Source organism: Lynx rufus, unplaced genomic scaffold, assembly GCF_022079265.1.
Source record: "Lynx rufus isolate CCGP_SWC_20201006 ecotype Redwood Valley unplaced genomic scaffold, mLynRuf1.p SCAF_5, whole genome shotgun sequence".
Lineage (NCBI taxonomy): Eukaryota > Metazoa > Chordata > Mammalia > Carnivora > Felidae > Lynx > Lynx rufus.
Window position 1 is genome coordinate 6,045,330 of NW_025814867.1, and position 18,465 is coordinate 6,063,794.

Consider the following 18,465-nt stretch of genomic DNA (forward strand, 5'->3'; position numbering starts at 1 on the left):
ACCCAGCACTGCCCACTGGCCGGGAAAGAGAGCACTTTCCAGCAGGTAGGCCTGGCAAGGAGGGGGCTCCAGAATCGGCTGGGAGGGGCCGCTCTGAGTCAGGGGTGTCTAGCAAGGGGTCGTGGGGCTCAGGGTTGCCAGGGGGCCACCGGAACCTGGGGGGCAGCGAGCAACACTGATGGGGGCAGGGAGGCCCTGGCCGGGAGCCTGACGGGGAGAAAGTGGCAGATTCTGTACAGGTGGGGCCTCTGTCGCCCAGACTCCGTATACCTGGAGGCCCAGGCCCGGCCCTCCCTCCTCAGACTCCAGCAGGCAAAGTGACCTCAGGGTGCGCCCTTTCACAGGTACCTCAGGAGGAGGAAGTGGCCACTGGGCGCCAGAGGAGGGGGGCTGGGAAAGGAGGGGGCGTCTGGAAAAGGAAAGGGGCGCCTGGCGGTGAGAAGAACGCAGGGGAGAGGAGGAGAGGCCGGGGGAGAAAGGGGCATTGGGGGAGAAAAGGGGTGTAGCAGGGAAAGGGGGTAGGGGGGTCTGGGAGAGAGAAGGGAGCACTGGGGGCAGGGAAGGCAGAAAGAAGGGGGCTGGGGAAGGAGGATGGGGGGAGGGGCTGCCCAGTGCGGACAGAGGGGCGCCCAGGAACGGAGGGGGAACAGGGAAGGGGGGAGATGGGTTTGTCAGAAGAGGAACCAGGCATCTGGGAGAGAAGGGGGCCCCAGGCTGGAGTGGGCAAGCCCCCAAGGAAAAGAAGGGGGCTTTCAGAAGGGGGGGAGAGGACACAGTGGGGGGCCCGCCGCAGGGTAGGTGATAGAAGGGAGTTACCCAGGGGAAGAGGGGACATCTAGGGTGGGAGGGCTTGGCAGTTTAGAGGAGGTGCTCTGGGAAGGGAAGGGCCCCCCTGAGGGAGAAGGAGACTGCCTGGAGGAGAGAGGGGGTGCTGGAGAGAGCGGCCCCCCTCCCCGTGAGCATCCCTGCCCCCGCCACCCAGGTTACATGGGGATGAGGGCCTCAGGCCCCGGGCGCCTGAGAATTTGGCTCCCCAGGCTGGAACCCAGCCCCTGTGGGTGCTGCTGACCCTGCCTGGTGAAAGTAGCCCGGGCCCAACCTTCTGGCCTCCAGTTTGACTCTCCTGTCCCCCACGGGCCCCTGGTGGCCAGCCACGCTTCCTGGCACCCTGTCGCGCTTTCACGCTGTCACATGCTCTCCAGCCCGTAGTTTGTACCTCTGGCCACCGCCCACCTGTGCCCCGGTCGCCGTCGCTACCCATCACCGCTGAATGTCACCATGCCGCCTGTCCCTCAGCGGCATCGCACGTTTTCTGGTGCTTGGGACCACCTTTACGCGACCCCCGGGCCCGCTTGTCACGCATGTCTCCGTCACACCCAAAGGCACGTACTGCAAGAGCAGTCGCGGGTGCCGTCGATGCACAGGGTGACCCCGCTCCCCGTCCCCCTGCACTCGGTGCGCAGCAGGCTCCGTCCGCTCGACGGCTGTTCACCGAGTACCTGCTGGGGGGCGGGCGGGCGGCTGGGAGCTGGCGGGTCAGCGAGAGCACACGCCCCTGGCCCTGGCAGCCCTCCGCGCCAGCGAGGGAGGGCGTGGCCACGGCCTCGGCGGCCCCAGAGCCTTCGAGGGCAGCTCTAACCCTGGGCGCCCCCTCCCCCACTCCGCGCTTCCAGAGGCCGAGAGAGGGTTGGGAGTTTCCCCCAGTCAGCGGTGAGCTCACCAGGGCCGGGAGCCCAGCCCTCAGCGTTCTGGACAAAGGTGGAAGGAATGCAGGCTGTTCGGCATGAGTCACAGAGGCCTCTGCCTCTCTCGGACTCTCCCACCGAGTCCGCCCCGGGGCCGTGCAGGGTCAGCAGAGCCACAAGGGTTCCTGCGGGGAGAAGAGAGGAGCGAACGCTAAGCTGGGGTCCCGAGGAAGGAGGGCTTCAGACGGAAGTGACTTGTGGGTCCCCCGGGCAAAGCCGCAGCGACGAGAAAAGCTGCAGCCGGCCGGATTTAGGTTAGATGGAAGAAAGAACTCCAACGGATGAAGGGACGACCGGACCTCACACACAGGTTCCTGGAGGAACGTTACAGGGCAGCCTGGGGGGGGGGCGCCGAGAGTCATCCTGCGAAGACGCAAGAAACCCAGAGCCCCCCTCCGGCCTCCCCAGATGCCTCTCGTTCCGGGCGGCTCTCCTAGGCCCACTCAGAACCACAGGGCACGGCGGGAGCTCAGCCACTGTTTGCAGAGCCTGTGGCCGTCCACAGGGTCTGTCGAGAGTTCAGCTCTGTTTCGGGGATTTCAGAGGGCCCATGCTTGACTCCCCCCACCCTCTCTCGCGAGCTAAGCCTGTTGCTCGCTACCACGGTCATCGGAGGCCATCCTTGGTGTGCCGCCTGTCCCGAGTTTGCAGAAACCTCGTCTTCTCGGCGTGCTTCCTGAGCCTGTGTCTTGAGGCTCTTTCCAGAGTCTTTTTTCAGAACCTGGCTTTCTAGAGGGTCTGTCCCTACTTCCCTGGGTCCAAGATTTGCTGTCACGGCAGACGCTGCCCTGCGCGTAGAACCTCTCCCTGTCTGCGGAGTTTGCCTGGGGTCCTGGTCTGGGATGCCTCTTTGTGCCTGAAGACATTGTTTCTGTGTGCAGAGCTTTGTTTGCAGTGCCCGTCCCTGTCAGCAGACCTTGTTTCCTCCGCAGTCTGTCTCTAGACTATGCCCCTGTTTGCAGAGGCTTTTCTTATTTCAGAGTCCGGTTCTGTCTGCGAAACCTGAGCCCTATTTGTGCAACCTCTGACATTTTGGGGGGGGGGCCTCTAGCCGTTTGCACGCCCCATCTGAATTTCCCTGGATAAAAACTGTACCTGCTTGTAAGAGCCATTCCTATGAAGAGTTATCGCTGTCAGAGGTCACCGTGTCTATCTGGGAGCACCTGTGTCTCTCCGCGGAGCACATTCCCGTTTGCAGAGCCTATCCTGTCTGCACACTCTGTTCCTAATTCTACGTGTAACTGTTAGCAGAACGTGCCCCTACTCACAGAGCCTTTATCTGTTGCCAGAATTCATCTTTTTCTATGAGGTCTGTCCCTGTTTGCAGAACCTGGGCTCCCTACACACCCCAGCCCTGTTTCAAGATCTTGCCCAAGTCTGGGACACCCGTGCTTGAACGCAAAGCTGATTTCCCTGCCCGCTCATTTCAGCACACCCTGCCTCTCTGAAAAGCTGTCGCTGTTAACAGAACCCGTCTGTTTGCAGAGCACTGTCGGCTTACAAAACCTCTCCCGATCTGCCAAGTCTCTGTGTGTACAGCCTCCGTCTGCAGAGCCTGTGTCATTTGTCAGAGTCTGGATCTCTTTGCAGCATTCATGATGGTTTGCCCAGCCTGTTCCCATCTCCCTGTATGCAGGATTTGGGTCTGTTTTGCAAGGCTGTTCCTGCTTGCAGAGTCGGACCATGCCTAGAGATGTTTTGCTTACTTCAAGAGACTGCCTCTGTCTGGGCAGATGCTGTGCTGTTTGCAGAGCCTCGCGTATCTATGTACCTGTCCGTATCTGCCGTCTGTCCCTTATATAAAGGATACCTACCTTAAGGGTTTGTCCCCACCCACATTTACAAAGTCTTTCCTGCAAAGTTCCTCCATGCCTGCGGAATGGGGAGCTGTTCGTAGAGTCTTTTTTGTGTTTACAACCTTCGCTTGTTTGCCCGGCTGCTTGTTTGTCTGACTTTCCCTGGATAGAGTCAGTGTCTCTTTGTTCAGGCTGTCCTTACACAGACAGTTGGTCCCTGACTACAGAACTCATTTTTGCCAAGAGACCCTGTGCTTGTTGTTCCCTTTCTTCAGTCTGAGGAAGTTGTCCCTGTTTGCAGAGCCTATGCTTGTATGCAGAGCCTTTTTCTATCCGCATAGCCTATCACTCTCCGAGGGTGCCATGTCTCTTTGCATAGCCTGTCCCTGCCTGTCCCTGGAAGACCCAGGCCTATTGGCAGCTCTGTCCCTCAACGCAGAGCCTGTCTTTGTCTGCAGGATTCAGTCGAATACCAGGAGTCTGTGTGCAGGGTCTACCCCTGGCTGCAGAATCTGTTCTGTTCCCAGCACAACCTTTGCCTGTCTGCATAACCTGCCTCTGTCTCCAGTGACTGCCCCTGACTGCAGATCTCGTCTGTCTGCACAGCCTGTTTCTCACTGCTTGCTTGCAGAGGTCCCTGTGTTCAAGACCCATCCCTGCCCACAGAGCTTGGCCCTGTTTCAGGAGCACGACCACAGACGACAAACCTGTTCCCTGTTTGCAAAGCCTCTGTGCCAGGGTCTGTCCTGCTTTGCTGCCATTTGTGACTTGAGAGCCCCCCGAATGAAAGGCCTGTTCTATGATGACAGCGCTTTGGAGAGCTGCAGGTGGGGAGAGTTCTTGCCTGGAGCCCAGAGCACAGGTGGCCGGGGCCTGAGGACTCTGGCTCTTGTTTCTTCCCTCTTTCCACCTGGCCTAGGATGGACGTCAACAAGGGCCTCCCAGCCACTGACAGCCACAGGGACCTCCACGTATGGATCATCGAGGTGAGGGGCACAGCCAGACAGCAGAGCTGGGGACACAGAGAGTGCGCAGTCTCTGAGACTAGGCTTCTCCCTCCCCCCCACCAACTCGGAGCTCCCTCCTGTCCCCCACCCCAGAGGGTCATGGAGGGTAGGTGGCTGGGGGACGGTCCTGCTGAGCCGTCACTAGGCACCCTCCTCTCCCAGAACCTGAGGATGGCGCCAGTCCCCGAGAAGGCTTATGGGAACTTCTTCGAGGAGCACTGCTACATCGTCCTCCATGTGAGCATTTGGGGAGTCTGTCTGAGGGGTGGGGACTCCCCGGCTGGGGAGTCTGCTGATGCAGACCAAGCTCCATCCCAGGAAGAGGGAGGCCGCAGCGAGAGCATCCACCCTACAAGGGGGCTCCTGCCTTTGAGGCCTCTTTGCCCCCCTTGGACCTCCAGCCCCGGGGAGGCGCCCGCCCAGTCCCCTCAAGGCCCTCAGTGCATCCTGGGTCTCAGTCTCCACCCCACCCCTGGGGCCTCTGCACCCCCCGCCCCCAAACACCCGGCCCTAGGTTCCCCAGAGCCTCAAGGCCACGCAGGGGGCGTGCAGCGACCTGCACTACTGGGCTGGGAAGGAGGCGGGCGCCGAGGCGCAGGACGCGGCCGAAGCCTTCGTGCAGCAGCTGCAGGGGACGCTGGGTGGCGCCACCGTGCAGCACCGGGAGGCGCAGGGCCACGAGTCCGACTGTTTCCGCAGCTACTTCCGCTCGGGAATCATGTGAGTGCGGGCGGGGCTCCGGGGCGGCGGCTGGCTGGGCGGCCTGGGGTGACCCTCTCCTCCCTGGTGTGGGGGTGTCGGGCGAGGGGGAGACGTCCTCTCTGGGGTACAACTCTCATACCCTACCATGTTGCCCCAATTCACAGATACGCTTGTGCCCCCACTTGTACACAACCGACCCGTGTAAAGTATACGATCGGTGATTTTTTTTAGTACGTTCACCGACTTGGGCAACCGTGCCCACAGTTGCGGAACACCTTTGTCACCCCAAGAAGAAGCCCCGTACCTTTCCCAACACTCTCCCTTCCCGCCCCCCGCCCCCCCACCCCCCACCCCCACATTTTCTTCATCCAGTCTGCAAAAATTTGCCTATTCCGGACATGTTTATAAATGGAACCGTACGACACATGGTGTGGGGATAGAACACATTTTATTTACGTATTTATCACTTAGGGGATGTTTGGATTGCTTCCACGTTGGCCTGTGATGGGTAATGCTGTTGTTAACATTTGTACGCACGGGTTCCCCCCCCCCCAGTTTTATCGAGATATAATTGACGCGCATCACTAGCTTGATGCTGTGGCTTAGAGGCAGCGTGAAGTGATCACCACACTGCACTTGGTTGACGTCCGCCTCCTCTACAAGTTTTTTGTGTGGACGTGTTTTTCATTTCCCTTGGGTGTATACCCCGGCGTGGACGCCAAGGGTGTTTTGAGTTTGCCTTTCCGTTACTGTGCCCGCTAGAAATGTGTCTTTTGCTGTAAATTGCTTCACAACGTATTAAATTAATAACTGCAACATATTCAGTTAAACCGTAGGAAAATGCCAGTATTGGGTCGTTTCTGATTCGTACACTTAAACCCCCTACGGGAACGCATTTGTGCACGCACCCGCAGAGAACACACCATGCCCATACGATGGGCCTATAGGAGGGCTCGTCTACACATGTACGTCGATGTGCGTGTCTGTGTGCACACAAACGTGCTGCTGCCAAATTGCATGCACTCACATCTATACTTACGTGGATAAGCAGATGCCCTTATGCCCCTCCTTGTATACGTGGTATACAAGTATACAAACATAGTATACAGGTACATGCGCGTGTGCACAACATGCATGTATTTACATCTATACACGGATAAACATACTATGCCCTGCACGCATACACGTACAGGTACACGCACGTGTCCGCCTGTCTACACGCACACTCCCGCCCCATGTGTGTGCTCATGTGTTTGTGCACACTTTTCATATCCGCTTGCACACGTGTGTGCTCACACCTGCACTCACTCCTGCACGGAGCTGTGGAGGGTCTTAACTGCGACGCACCCCCCCCCCCCGCCCCCGCCCCAGCTACAGGAGAGGGGGCCTGGCCTCTGCCCTCACGCACGTGGAGACCAACCTGTACAACATCCAGCGACTGCTGCACGTCCGGGGGAGGAAGCACGTGTCGGCCGCCGAGGTGAGGACCGCCCCGGGTGCCGCTTGACCTTCGGGCTCAGGTCGGACTGTGTGCTGAAGTGCAGGGAAGCGCCGAGGGTGGAGGCGGGCGGTGGGGGCACCGTGCGCTGTCGGCATTCCCAGGTGGCCCATCTTGAAGGAGGAGGGGGAAGGCAGAGCCAGGCTGCCAGCCCCACCCCTCCGTGGCTCCTCTGATCCTGTTTTCTCACCCATCCCGTGGGCACACTAAGAACTTGGGGAGGCGAGGCGGACCAAACGGTGCACCCGGATGGTCCGTGTAAGCACCGTGGGCAGTAGCATGCTGTGGGGTGGGGGGTGCACAGCCCCACTCTCTTCGGGCGCATCGTCCTCACCACCCACGGGCGCACATGCTGTCTCCCACAGATTCAGTGACCATACATCCCTGGTCGTGCAGGGACAATGCGCAGCCCGGGTTTTGCCCGTCACGTTGGCATAATTATCCAGCATCCGTCCTTTTACTCCCCAGAGTGTCTCTGTTTGGATGATAACTGTCCTTTTCCACGGATAGCACGTTGTCCCCCACGCGGAGACACGTACGTTGTCACCCACGAGCTCACGGACTGGTTCCCATTTGATGTGCCCCCGTGTACGTACACATGAGCGTGTACGCACACATCTGCACCCATGGGTAAACAGATACGCTCCGCTTGTGTACACATTACGCGTACAGATGTGCAGCTGCAGACATGCACGGAGGGAAGAGTGTCATAATCCTGTAGATCCCGTGAAATGCAGCATTACCTCCAGTAGTGCCTAGAGAGGCACACAGCTACACCCACAGGGTGACCTTCAAGGTCTCATACGGTGACACAGATGCGTGCTTACACACCACAATACTGGGTGCAGTGGTCACACATACACCAGGTTGCACACAGCCTCGTGCACACGAGTGAGCTGTGCTCATGTAGGTGGAGATGGGCTGTGGCGCCCCTCCACCTGGGTGCTGGTGGTATGGCACCCTGTTTCCTGCCCTGCCCCTCCTGGCTCTGGCAGGTGGAGCTCTCTTGGAGCAGCTTTAATAAGGGGGACATCTTCCTGCTGGACCTGGGCAAGGTGATGATCCAGTGGAATGGGCCTGAGACCAGCATTCCTGAGAAGGCACGGGTCAGTGTCTACCCTGGGAACTAAGGGATGCAGGGCTCAGGGAGAAGGGTGTCCATCCTCCAGACACCTCAGGAGGTGGGCTTGGTTCGCCACTACAACCTTAGAAGCACCTGCTATGTGCAAGCTGGGTCCAGACCCTGCCCCTTGACCCCAGCCTCTGGGAGCTGAGCTGCGACGGGAAGGATCTGGGATAGACTGTCAGCGGTGAGCGGGGGCCATGCTGGGGAAGCCCTGACTGCCGGGTCCTCTCCTGCAGGGCCTGGCCCTGACCTGCAGCCTCCGGGACAGGGAGCGCGGTGGTCGCGCACAGATCGGCGTGGTGGATGATGAAGTTGAAGCCACTGACCTCGTGCGGATCATGGAAGCCGTGCTGGGCTGCAGAGTGGGCAACCTGCCTGCCACCAGGCCCGACAAGAGTGTTAACCAGCTGCAGAAAGCCAGCGTCCGTCTCTACCAGTGAGCAGATCTTGGGAGTGGGCGGAGTCTGCACGCCTGGGTCTGCACGTCTGTCGTTCGAGCCGTAACACAGTGTCTCTAGAAAGGCCTCCAGAAAAGGCCCGTGGGTTTCTGGAGCAAGCCATGTGGGGCTCTGGGTCCAGCCTGTACTCGTGCATGACTGCTCTTCTGAGAAATCCATTGTACAGATAGGGCAACTGAGGCACTGGAGGGTCAGAGAGTAGCCTAAGGCTCCACGGCAAGGCTGTGGTGAAGTTGAGACTTCAACCTGGGGCCCCAGACCCCATGCCTTCTGCCTCTGCGAGGACTAAAGGGGGCTGGAGTGGAGCCCACGGAGGGGCTGAGCTGCCCTCCTCTGGATACCTGTCCCCCAGTGTCTGTGAAAAGGATGAGGACTTGGTGATCCAGGAGTTGGCGACCTGCCCGCTAACCCAAGACCTACTGCGGGAAGAGGTGAGACAGGCCTGGTCCCTGGCTCGTCATGCATCCCCGCCCACCCACGACCCCAGCCCAGTCTGGGCCACCTACCAACCGGTCCCCGTCTTGCTCCCAGGACTACTATATCCTGGACCAGGGTGGTTTCAAGATCTATGTGTGGCAGGGACGCCTGTCCAGCCTCCAAGAGAAAAAGGCCGCCTTCAGCCGGGCTCTGGTAAAGCTGTTGGGGCCTGTCTCAAGGGGACATCGAGCTGCCCTGGGGTCTGAGGGAAGAAATGGCAGTACTCTGAAATCTAAGCTGGGACACATCCATTCCTGGGGGCCTTTAAGGGAAGGTAGTCCTATCCTTGGGCCAGGAGATGGATCCATCCTGCCCTAGGAGCCTGTCTGATAGAGGAGGACAGGGCTTTGCCCTGGGGTCTAAGCCTGGAGACAAAGCGCCCAATCTGATGACGGGGACAGAGTTCTGCCCAGTGGTCCGAGGGTCCCTCTCTGGTACCAGGGGCACGCAGCCTGCCCTGGGAGCCCTGACAGGGGTTGGGGGAGCGAGCCCCCAAGAAACCATGTGTAAAAGGGTCCTCGTGTAAAACGTGGACCTGCCTTGAGGTCTGAGAAGCAAGCCGCACTGGGCACCCCCTCCTTGTCGAGGAGGGGAGACAGGGCTCTGCCTGGCGCCTGGAGGGGGCGGCGGTTGTCATGGGCCGCCCTTCCCGAGGCGCAGACTAAAGGGACCTTGCTTGTCCTCAGGGACCTCAGAGAAGTCGGTAGTAAAGGCGCCAGCTTCTTAAGCGGGTCATGAGCGCGGTTAATTAATACTGCTCTGCGCTCAGCTGAGCGTCAGGTCCCCGAGGGTGGAGCGGAGAATTGGGCCCTCGGGCCGCACGCCTGACAGAGCCCCCGCTCCAGCGCTTCATCCAGGCCAAAGGCTACCCGACCTACACCAACGTGGAGGTGGTGAACGACGGCGCCGAGTCGGCCTCGTTTAGACAGCTCTTCCAGTCTTGGTCTACCAAGCAGCGCGGGAACAAGAACTTCGGCAGGCTAAGTGAGCGCGCGGGGCGGGGCGGGGCCGGCGGGGCGGGGCCGGCGGGGCGGGGCCCGACAGGTGGGGCGGGGACTAAGGCCGGAATGGAAGAGCGGGCGGGACAAGGTCGGGGGCGTGGCCTTGGGGGCGGGGCCGGCGTGGGGCCGCACCCAGAACCTGGGCGGGATGGGAGAGCGGGCGGGGCGGGGCGGGGCGGGGCGGGGCCGGCGCGGGACGGCACCCTGGACCTCGTGTTGGACTGAAGACTAAGCGGGACCAGGTGCGGGGGATAGTTGGGGCGGGGCGCGGCCCACGCGGAGCGGGGTCTGCGGGGGACAGAGTGGGGCCGCCAGGGGGCAGCACCCAGAAAGTGCCACCGGGTGGGGGAGCGTGGCCAGAGTGGGCTCTCTTTTGAGTGGTGGGCGGACGCGGTTGGCGAGGGCGAGGACGCCCGTGACACCCCGTGTCCTCCTGTCAGGTAAACCGATTCAGGTAAGGCCGGATGTGGGCAAGCTGCAGAGTCAGCCTGAGCTAGCTGCCCAGCTCAGGATGGTGGACGACGCTTCCGGGAAGGTGGAGGTAAGGGGGCATTAGCTCGGCTGGGAGAAGATAGGCACACAGGGGCAGGCTTTGTCTTCAGCTGAATGGTATGGCTGCTGAAGTGCCCCAAGTTGCGCATCTACGCAGGGACACCCAGGGGCGTGTGTACATATACACACGCCCTCCCTCCTGCTGCCTCGTAAGCATGACGCCTGATCAATCTGTGCAGCTGTGGCCACTTGCTCAGGTAACACTTGGCACACGGCACGGTAACGCTTCAAGATACTTGATTGTGCCCTTCGGTCGAATATATGACACAACCGTACGTATGCCACAGACACAGACGCACACGCCTAATTGCACCCAATCAGCCAAGTTAACCAACTGCAAACATGTAATTGTACAAATTCTGCATCACGCGTGATCATAGACACACAGAACGCTCAACCCACAGGAACACACCGACAGGGTACAGCGTCACATGTAATCTGTCACCGCCCACACAGGCACATACTGTCAGCCGCCTGGGCTCAGATCAGTGTTCTGGGAGACGTAGGGATTGCATCTTGACATCTCATCTGATCCCTCGTAGAGCCCTTCATTCCTCTGGGCCTCAGTTTTTTTTTACCTATAAAGTGGAGGCAAAAACTCTGGTTCCATCTGGCCCATGGCTGGTGTGGGGATGCTGTAAAATTCTGGGAACAGGACTTCTGGGCCCATGTGAAGGGCTCCTAGTTCTCAAGGTAGGTCGAGGTCAGAGAAAATGCCATTTCTCCAAGGCTCCCTCCTGTATTTGTCCTAATATGGATGGACAGAGGCTGTTAGAAGAGACCAAGACAGGAGGAGACGTGGCAAGGTGTGGGGGAGCAGGGAGAAGGGAAGAAAGGGAAGGAGGACGGGGAGAGACAGAGGAGACTGAGAAAGACAGAGGAGGGAGGAGACAGAGTTGGGGGGATGGGATGAAGAGCAAGAGAGATGGGGTACACAGAGGGGGACAACACAGAGGGGAGGGCAAAGGTGGGAAGGAAGGAGGTCTTGCCGCTCGGGCTCCAAGCGCAGAGGCCGGGGGGGGGATCCCTTCCAGCAGGCAGGCAGGCCGGCCAGGGGAGCCCCTCATCCAGGAGGCCTAGCTGCCAGGGAAGTGCTGCTCCTGGGTAGCGCGTGTGGTCCCAGTCAGTCTCTTCTGCAGGAGACTGGTTGCTCTGGTCTGGAGGACACCGTCCCCAGAGACAGCTACCAGGCCCTGCGTGGGCACATGATGTCCAGACTTTGTTTCCTGCCATTGTCAAGGTGGGCGTGGCTATGCCCACTTTCCAGGTGGGAAAGGCTGAAGCTCAGAAGGGTCTCACTGCCCCCACGGCCTGCCTGGCGTTTGAGGCTCCAGAACCCATGCTCGCTACCCATAGGAACAGGAAATCACGCTCTTCAGTATAAGGAAGTATTTTCCTTTCAGTCTCTGAATAGGCTTTGTCTTTTTAAGTGACACTTGAGAAAAGAATTTTTCCCGGAGCTCAAGGGCTCGCGTCTGCCCAGCTTCTGCAGCCTTGGCCTGAGCCGCGAGCGGCTGTGCCAGGAGCTGCCTGCCCCTAACCTGCCGTGGCTGGCGGGGGCAGGGTGAGGGCGGTGTGTGGCAGGGCTCAGGTCCGTCCCAGCAGCCTCTGGAGCCCTCACTGCTTGTCCGTCCCAGGCACCGCACGCCAACTGCGTCCCGGCCGACCGCGGGCCAGCGCAAGTGTGGCGGGTCCCGGGGGCCCATGGCGGAAAGGGTCACCTGCAGATCCTTGTGCAGGCCTGGCAGAGATGAGGCAGGCCCGGAGGCCACGGGGAGCTTTCTGGCTGGGCACCGACTGGCCGGGCTGGTTCGAGAGGAGGAGCCGGCCGCGCCCATTGGGCCTCTGTTCTCCAGGTGTGGTGCATCCGGGACTTAGGCAGACAGCCCGTGGACCCCGAGCGTCATGCACAGCTGTGTGCAGGCAACTGCTACCTCGTCCTCTACACCTACCAGAGGATGGGCCACGTCCAGCATATCCTGTACCTGTGGCGGGTACGCTGGCCCGAGAGGGGTGGTGGGCACCTTCAGGCCCCAGAGCTGAGGCTCTGAGAACGGGATCTAAGAGCCGCTCCCGGCCCCTGCCATCCCCACCTGCAGGGCCACCGCGCCACCACGCGTGATGTCAAAGCCCTGAACTGCAATGCCGAGGAGCTGGACCTCATGTACCGGGGAGCCCTGGTGCAGGAGCACGTGACCATGGGCAGCGAGCCCCCTCACTTCCTCGCCATCTTCCAGGGCCAGCTGGTGGTCTTCCAGGTAGGGCCCGCTTTGCTGCTGTTCCCGCAGCCTCGCCGGCTCTTCCGTGTGCCCATAGCCCTTACACGCACGTGCTGAGCTTCTCTTCGGCCCGGGGGCCCGTTTACCACCCCAGGTTTCCTGGTGCCGTTAGATACCCAGGAGCTCCAAGAGTGACCCCCGCTTCAGTTTCTTCCCCTGGTCCCCAGAGCCAGCCGCCAAGCAGAAGCACAGGAGAAGAAGCTGAATTGAAAGGGACCCAGGGCCTTGCCTGGGGTCCCCATTTTCTGTCTATAAGGCCTGGGGGAAACCGTGCCCTGACTCCTTGGAGATGGGGGAGGGATCCATTTAGAAGGGGCCTGGTTCCCTGTCATAGGCTGACGGGACCCTCACGCTCTACACTCAGAGGGTCTAGAAAATAGTGGTGGCTTCAAGCGAGGGTCTGGTGGGCCCCAGGGCAGTTTGTCCATCACCGGGACAGGGAGGCGGCTCCCAGGAGCCCTCGCCTCATCCTGAGGCCCAGCCCTCTTACAGGGGCACACGGGGCATGATGGGAAGGAGCAGCCAGCACCCGCCACCAGGCTCTTCCACGTGCAAGGCACCGACAGCTGCAACACCAGGACCGTGGAGGTACCAGCCCGCGCCTCAGCCCTCAACTCCCGTGACATCTTCTTGCTGGTCACAGCTAGCGTCTGCTACCTCTGGTTTGGAAAGGTACTTATATCACTGACCTCTCGACGTATCCCTCGGGTGGTGTGCCAGGCAAGGGACGGGTCTCCTTCCCAGGAGATGCAGACTTCGTGTCCAGCCTCAGCTAGGCCAGGAGTGGGGTCCCTCTGGAACCTGGGGGGAGGTTGAAAGTGACTAGTAGATCTGGGAGTCTGCTGGTCAGAGGCAGGCCAGGACCAGACTGCCTCCCCTCCTTCCTGCTTCAAGCGAGGAGCATGTCCCTCTTCCCAAGTCTCTCGGGGGGAGGAAAAGGAGGCCTAGTCCGGTTTGCCAGAGTTTCCTCCAATGCTCATAAACCACAAATGACCCCCGAGCCTGGGGTCCCCATCCCATTCTCTGGGCCAGGAGAGGGTCCCAGTCCTGGGAGGGGGGAAGGCGGGATCCCTTGCTCATGCGTGCCCTGACATCAGCCTTGGCCTCCTGTGACTCGGGCCCAGCTCCCCAGAGTCCCCTGTGAGTGGGGGAGGTGGGGCTGGAGGTGAAGACCCCTCCCCCTTCAGGGCCTGACCCAGCTCTCTGTGGGCCAGGGCTGCAGCGGTGACCAGCGAGAGATGGCACGGACGGCGGTCTCTGCCGTCTCTGGGGAGAACAAGGAAACGGTGCTGGAGGGTCAGGAGCCTCCCGGCTTCTGGGAGGCCCTGGGAGGCCCGGCTCCCTACCCCGGCAACAAGAGGTGACAGGGGCTGGGCGGAGGGTGTTCTTATACAGAGGAGGAAACTGAGACCCAGAGAGGGTGGGTGACCTCTTAAGGGTCACACAGAGAGCTGGAGAGGCCCCCCCTAGCACGGAGGCCTCTTGGTCTCCCACTCCTGGAGTTCGCGGGAGCGCAGCCTACCCTTCACTCCCCGGCCCCTGGGTAACTGGGATCAGGAAGATGCCCGGGAGAGCTGGCTAGTGGCGCCCTCTGCTGGCCGAACAGGCTCCCTGCATTGTCCCAGTCCCAGACCTGACCAGTGACAGAGGGCAAGGGAGCAAAGCCCCACTCCCAACCCGCAGTCCGCAGGGGTCATGGTACCAGGTGTGGGGGGGGGGTGTGGGTGTGGGTGTGACATGTGGATAAACAGCGTGTGTGGAGTGTGTAATGGACAAGGGTGTGTGTCAGAGGTTGAGGCCAGGTGAGGCCTTCGAGGGAGGAGGCTGAGTCAAGGCTGCTGTGTGTGTCTGCGGGTCTGGTGTAGGCACTGTACTCACTCCAAGCCCCCTGAGCTCCCCAGTATGACCGTCCCCCTCTCTCAGCCTAGCTTCCCTTCTCCCACCTCGGGCCTGAGGCCGGCTCCCAGCCCGGACCAGGGGAGGGCAGGGCCCCAACCCAACACCCCTCCCCGCTGCCCCGCTAAGCCAGCCGTCCCCTTCCCAGGGGCCACTGCTGGGCAGCTTCCCGGGGCGGCTTGTGTCACAGCTGGCCGTGGCGAGACAGGTCACGTAATGTGCTTTCCCGCTGACAGATGGGGACGCTGAGGCTGGGGCCCAGAGAGCAGCAAGGCGTCTCTGGAGTGAATTATGGGATGGGGGGAGCCCAGAGGAGGGCCCGTGCGTCCGCTCCGGGAGAAGCTGTCCCCCTCCCCTGGGGCGGGGGCCCTGTGCCGAGGGCTGGCTCGGTCCAGGCTGCCGAGAGGCGTAGTTCCGTGTGCGCCCCTCACAGCTTGGCTGCCCACGCTGGCCAGGCTCCCCGAGGACGTCTCCGGCTTCCAGCCCCGACTGTTTGAGTGCTCCAGCCACATGGGCCACCTGGTCCTCACAGAAATGGTGTTCTTTAGTCAAGAGGACCTGGACAAGTATGACATCATGTTACTGGACACCTGGCAGGAGGTGAGGTGGCCTCCCCTGTCCGGCTGGGGTGTGAGTGGGGGGGGGGGGGTCTCCGTGTCTGTGCAACTGGCTTGAGTGTGCGTGACTGTGTGTTTCCGGCCGTGTAAGGCTGTAGGGGAGTCTGTGTGATGGCGTGTGACGCTGTAACACGTGAGTGAGACACGTGAGTGTCACGTGAGTGACTGTGCATGCATTGTGTGACCACGGGCAACTCCGTGTCACCAGGAGGCTGCAGGAGACTCTGGCTACGTCTGGGACTTGTGTGCGATTGTGACCAGTTTTGTGGTGGGGCGCCACCGTGTGCCTTGTGACGGTACGTGTGATTCCGGGTGACCGGGTGCCTGTGGCTAACGTGTCAGCGTGAGCGTTTGCAAAGCGAATGTATGCGCGCGTGTGTGCTTCCTGTGCGTGACTGTGTTGGCCGTGGTCGAACCCTGGCTGTAACTGGGGAAACTAAGAGACTGGGTGACCGCAGTGAGTGACTGAGTGACTGTTTGTGTGGCAGGGTCACTGTGTTTCTGGGAGGCTACGTGCAGCAGCGGTTTAGGGCTACCTGCGTCTTCCAGGAGCGCATGCGACTGTGTGATGGGGCGCGATCGTGTTTACGTGCGGCCACGTGTGACTGTAGGGGATCGTGTGTCCGTAGCTGCGATCATGTGGGTGTCTGCGTCACGGGGTCTGTGACACTGTGTGGATGCAGCCACGAGGCTTGCGTGTTCTCATCTCACTCAGCAAAGCCCTTCCTACAGCCCACAAGACCTGACGGCCCTCTCGGGGCCCATGTGCTCCCACTCTTCCCCCTCCACTGGCTCTGCCTCAGCCACAGTGGCCTCCCTGCCGCTCCCCTAACACGCTCAGGGCCTTTGCACTGGTTGTTTCTTCCGGTTAGAACACTGGACTTGCTCCCCACGCTTCCCCCAGCTCTTTGCTCAAACGTCACCTTCTCGGGAAGGCTGTCCCTGAGTCTAATTTAAAACGACGGTATTGGGGCGCCCGGGTGGCGCAGTCGGTTAAGCGTCCGACTTCAGCCAGGTCACGATCTCGCGGTCCGTGAGTTCGAGCCCCGGGGGCTCTGGGCTGATGGCTCAGAGCCTGGAGCCTGTTTCTGATTCTGTGTCTCCCTCTCTCTCTGCCCCTCCCCCGTTCATGCTCTGTCTCTCTCTGTCCCAAAAATAAATAAATGTTGGAAAAAAAAAATTTTAAACGACGGTATTGGGGCGCCCGGGTGGCTCAGTCGGTTAAGCGTCTTGACGACTTCAGCTCAGCTCATGATCTCACGGTTCGTGGGTTCGAGCCCCGCATCGGGCTGTGTGCTGACAGGCTCAGAGCCTGGAGCCTGCTTCGGATTCTGTGGATTCTGTGTCTCCCTCTCTCTCTCCCTCCCCTGCTCATATTCTGTCTCTCTCTGCCGTAAACGTTAAAAGAAAAAATAGCAGTATTTCTGCCTCCCCCCCCACACACTTGGTGCCTTCTTTCCCTGCCTTTTCTCCATCTGATATGGTACATATCTTACTTATTTTTCTGTCTCCCCAGTAAAAAGAAAGCTCTGTAAGAGCAGGGATTTTTGCCTGCTCTTCCCCCCGTTATTGAACCCCCAGTGCCTAGAACAGTGCCTGGCACACCATAGGTACTCAATAAACATCTGTGACTTGAACGTATATGTGCACGCCTGTGATCTTCTGTCACGTTGATGGGTGTATGGGTATGGCGGCCAGCCTGCTTGGCTGTGCCTGGTTGGCTGGGGTGTGTGGAGGGGTTGTGAGACCAGTTGACGGACAGAAGTGGGAAGGGAGTGGTCAGCTCTGGGCAGCCCCTCCACTCGCCCAAGGCCAGGCCCCCTCTGTGACCCAGATCTTCCTGTGGCTCGGGGAAGCTGCCAGCAAGTGGAAGAAGGAGGCGGCGGACTGGGGCCAGGAGTACCTGAAGACCCACCCGGCAGGGAGGAGCCCCGCCACGCCTGTCGTGGTGATCAAGCAGGGCCATGAGCCCCCCACCTTCACTGGATGGTTCCTCGCTTGGGACCCCTACAAGTGGACTGTGAGTGAGGCCTGAACTCCCAGCCCCACCCTACTCCAGGGAGAGTATGCCCTGAGCAGACTGGGAGGAGGCATCGCCTTGTCCGGGGACCTCCCGTGTGGGTGGCGGAGACCTGGTCTTGCCGTCAGGTCCCCTCCTGGGTGCCAGGGGTGCCCTCCATCCTGCCCCCGCCCTGATTCTTGCCCCCAGAACGACCAGTCCTACAAGGAGGTGGTGGATGGCAGCCTGGGAGCAATGCCAGCCATATGTGAGATAACAGCCGTGAGTACTGGGTTCTCCCGCCCCGCCCCGCCCCCTCCCGGCTCCCACCAGGGTCTCGGCTTGGTCGGCAGGATCCAGATGGGCAGAACGGACAAGAAAGGAGCCAGGCCCTGGTGGACGGCAGGGTTTGCAGTGGGGGCAAGAGGCCCAGTGGGCTCAGTGTGGCCTCCCCATGGGAGCCTCTCCTCCATACGCCCAGCCTGAGTCCCCTCTCTGAGCAGGAACTCAACGACTTCCAGCTGTCTAGAGGGCCAAGCAATGGCGGGGCAGACCCTTTGACCCTGCAGACCCTCAAGGGCTCCCAGGACGGCTCAGGGAATGAGCGGCAGCCAGGACCCAAGGCAGGTGACGCCAGCACCAACAGCCACCACAGCAGCCCCAGACCCACCATCAATGGGAGCCTGCCCCGCCAACGGCTAATGCATCAGGCTGTTGAGGACCTGCCAGAGGGTGTGGACCCGGCCCGCAAGGAGGTGGGTGCCCGAGGCCCCCCTGCCACTCACTGCCCCCGGAACCGATGCATCTAAAACTGAGCTGGAGGAACCCGGGGCATGACCCACTGATGGCGGGCGGTGGGCAGGTTGCCCGGGAAAAGACGTGTGTTTCAGAGGGGAGGATGGGCAGAGAGATGTGGGAGAGGAGAGCCTTGAGCCCTGCGATGACACCCCTGGGTGGATGGGCCAGGGTTCTGGGCTCAGTTGACACGCTGGCCCTGTACCCTCCGCCCCCCCCCCCCCCCCAGTTCTATCTCTCAGACTCTGACTTCCAAGAGATCTTTGGGAAGTCCAAGGAAGAATTCTATAGCATGGCCAAGTGGAGGCAGCAGCAGGAGAAGAAGCAGCTTGGCTTGTTCTGAACCCAGGCCCTGCCCGTGTCGGTGCCACTAACGTAGCCAGGACCCCCAGGGGTGCCTTCCCAGCACGCACCTGAGCCCCCGGGGACACCCCGCTGGCATTCCCCCGTCAATAAAAGTCCGTGGCCCTCACAAGGTGTGTTGTAAGGGCTTTCGAGTCTGCATCACTTGGTGGGT

The 18,465-nt window shown here is 60.7% G+C and overlaps 1 protein-coding gene across 2 annotated transcripts; it reads left to right on the forward strand.

The window, feature by feature from the left end:
- The first annotated feature begins 4,446 nt into the window (after window positions 1-4,446).
- On the forward strand, window positions 4,447-18,363 carry VILL (villin like). Of its 2 annotated transcripts, none has more exons than XM_047100192.1 (19): window positions 4,447-4,527; window positions 4,642-4,785; window positions 5,063-5,268; window positions 6,622-6,730; window positions 7,744-7,854; window positions 8,111-8,310; window positions 8,685-8,763; window positions 8,864-8,962; window positions 9,655-9,793; window positions 10,251-10,351; window positions 12,219-12,356; window positions 12,462-12,620; window positions 13,134-13,313; window positions 13,856-14,001; window positions 14,993-15,137; window positions 16,989-17,174; window positions 17,364-17,435; window positions 17,657-17,908; window positions 18,178-18,363. In XM_047100192.1, the coding sequence occupies exons 1-19, from the start codon at window positions 4,462-4,464 to the stop codon at window positions 18,289-18,291; spliced, it is 2,646 nt and encodes an 881-aa protein (XP_046956148.1). In that variant the 5' UTR covers window positions 4,447-4,461; the 3' UTR covers window positions 18,292-18,363. The 2 variants fall into 2 exon arrangements, with proteins under 2 accessions (XP_046956148.1, XP_046956147.1); XM_047100191.1 differs by having other exon boundaries at window positions 4,462-4,527; window positions 4,711-4,785.
- Window positions 18,364-18,465: the final 102 nt, after the last annotated feature.

Bases quoted from the DNA above. Each gene is read 5' to 3' on its own strand.
- VILL (XM_047100192.1), top strand. From the start codon at position 4,462: ATGGACGTCAACAAGGGCCTCCCAGCCACTGACAGCCACAGGGACCTC. The intron at 5,269-6,621 runs GTGAGTGCGGGC...CCCCCGCCCCAG, and splicing joins TACTTCCGCTCGGGAATCAT to CTACAGGAGAGGGGGCCTGG. The intron at 8,963-9,654 runs GTAAAGCTGTTG...CCCCCGCTCCAG, and splicing joins CCGCCTTCAGCCGGGCTCTG to CGCTTCATCCAGGCCAAAGG.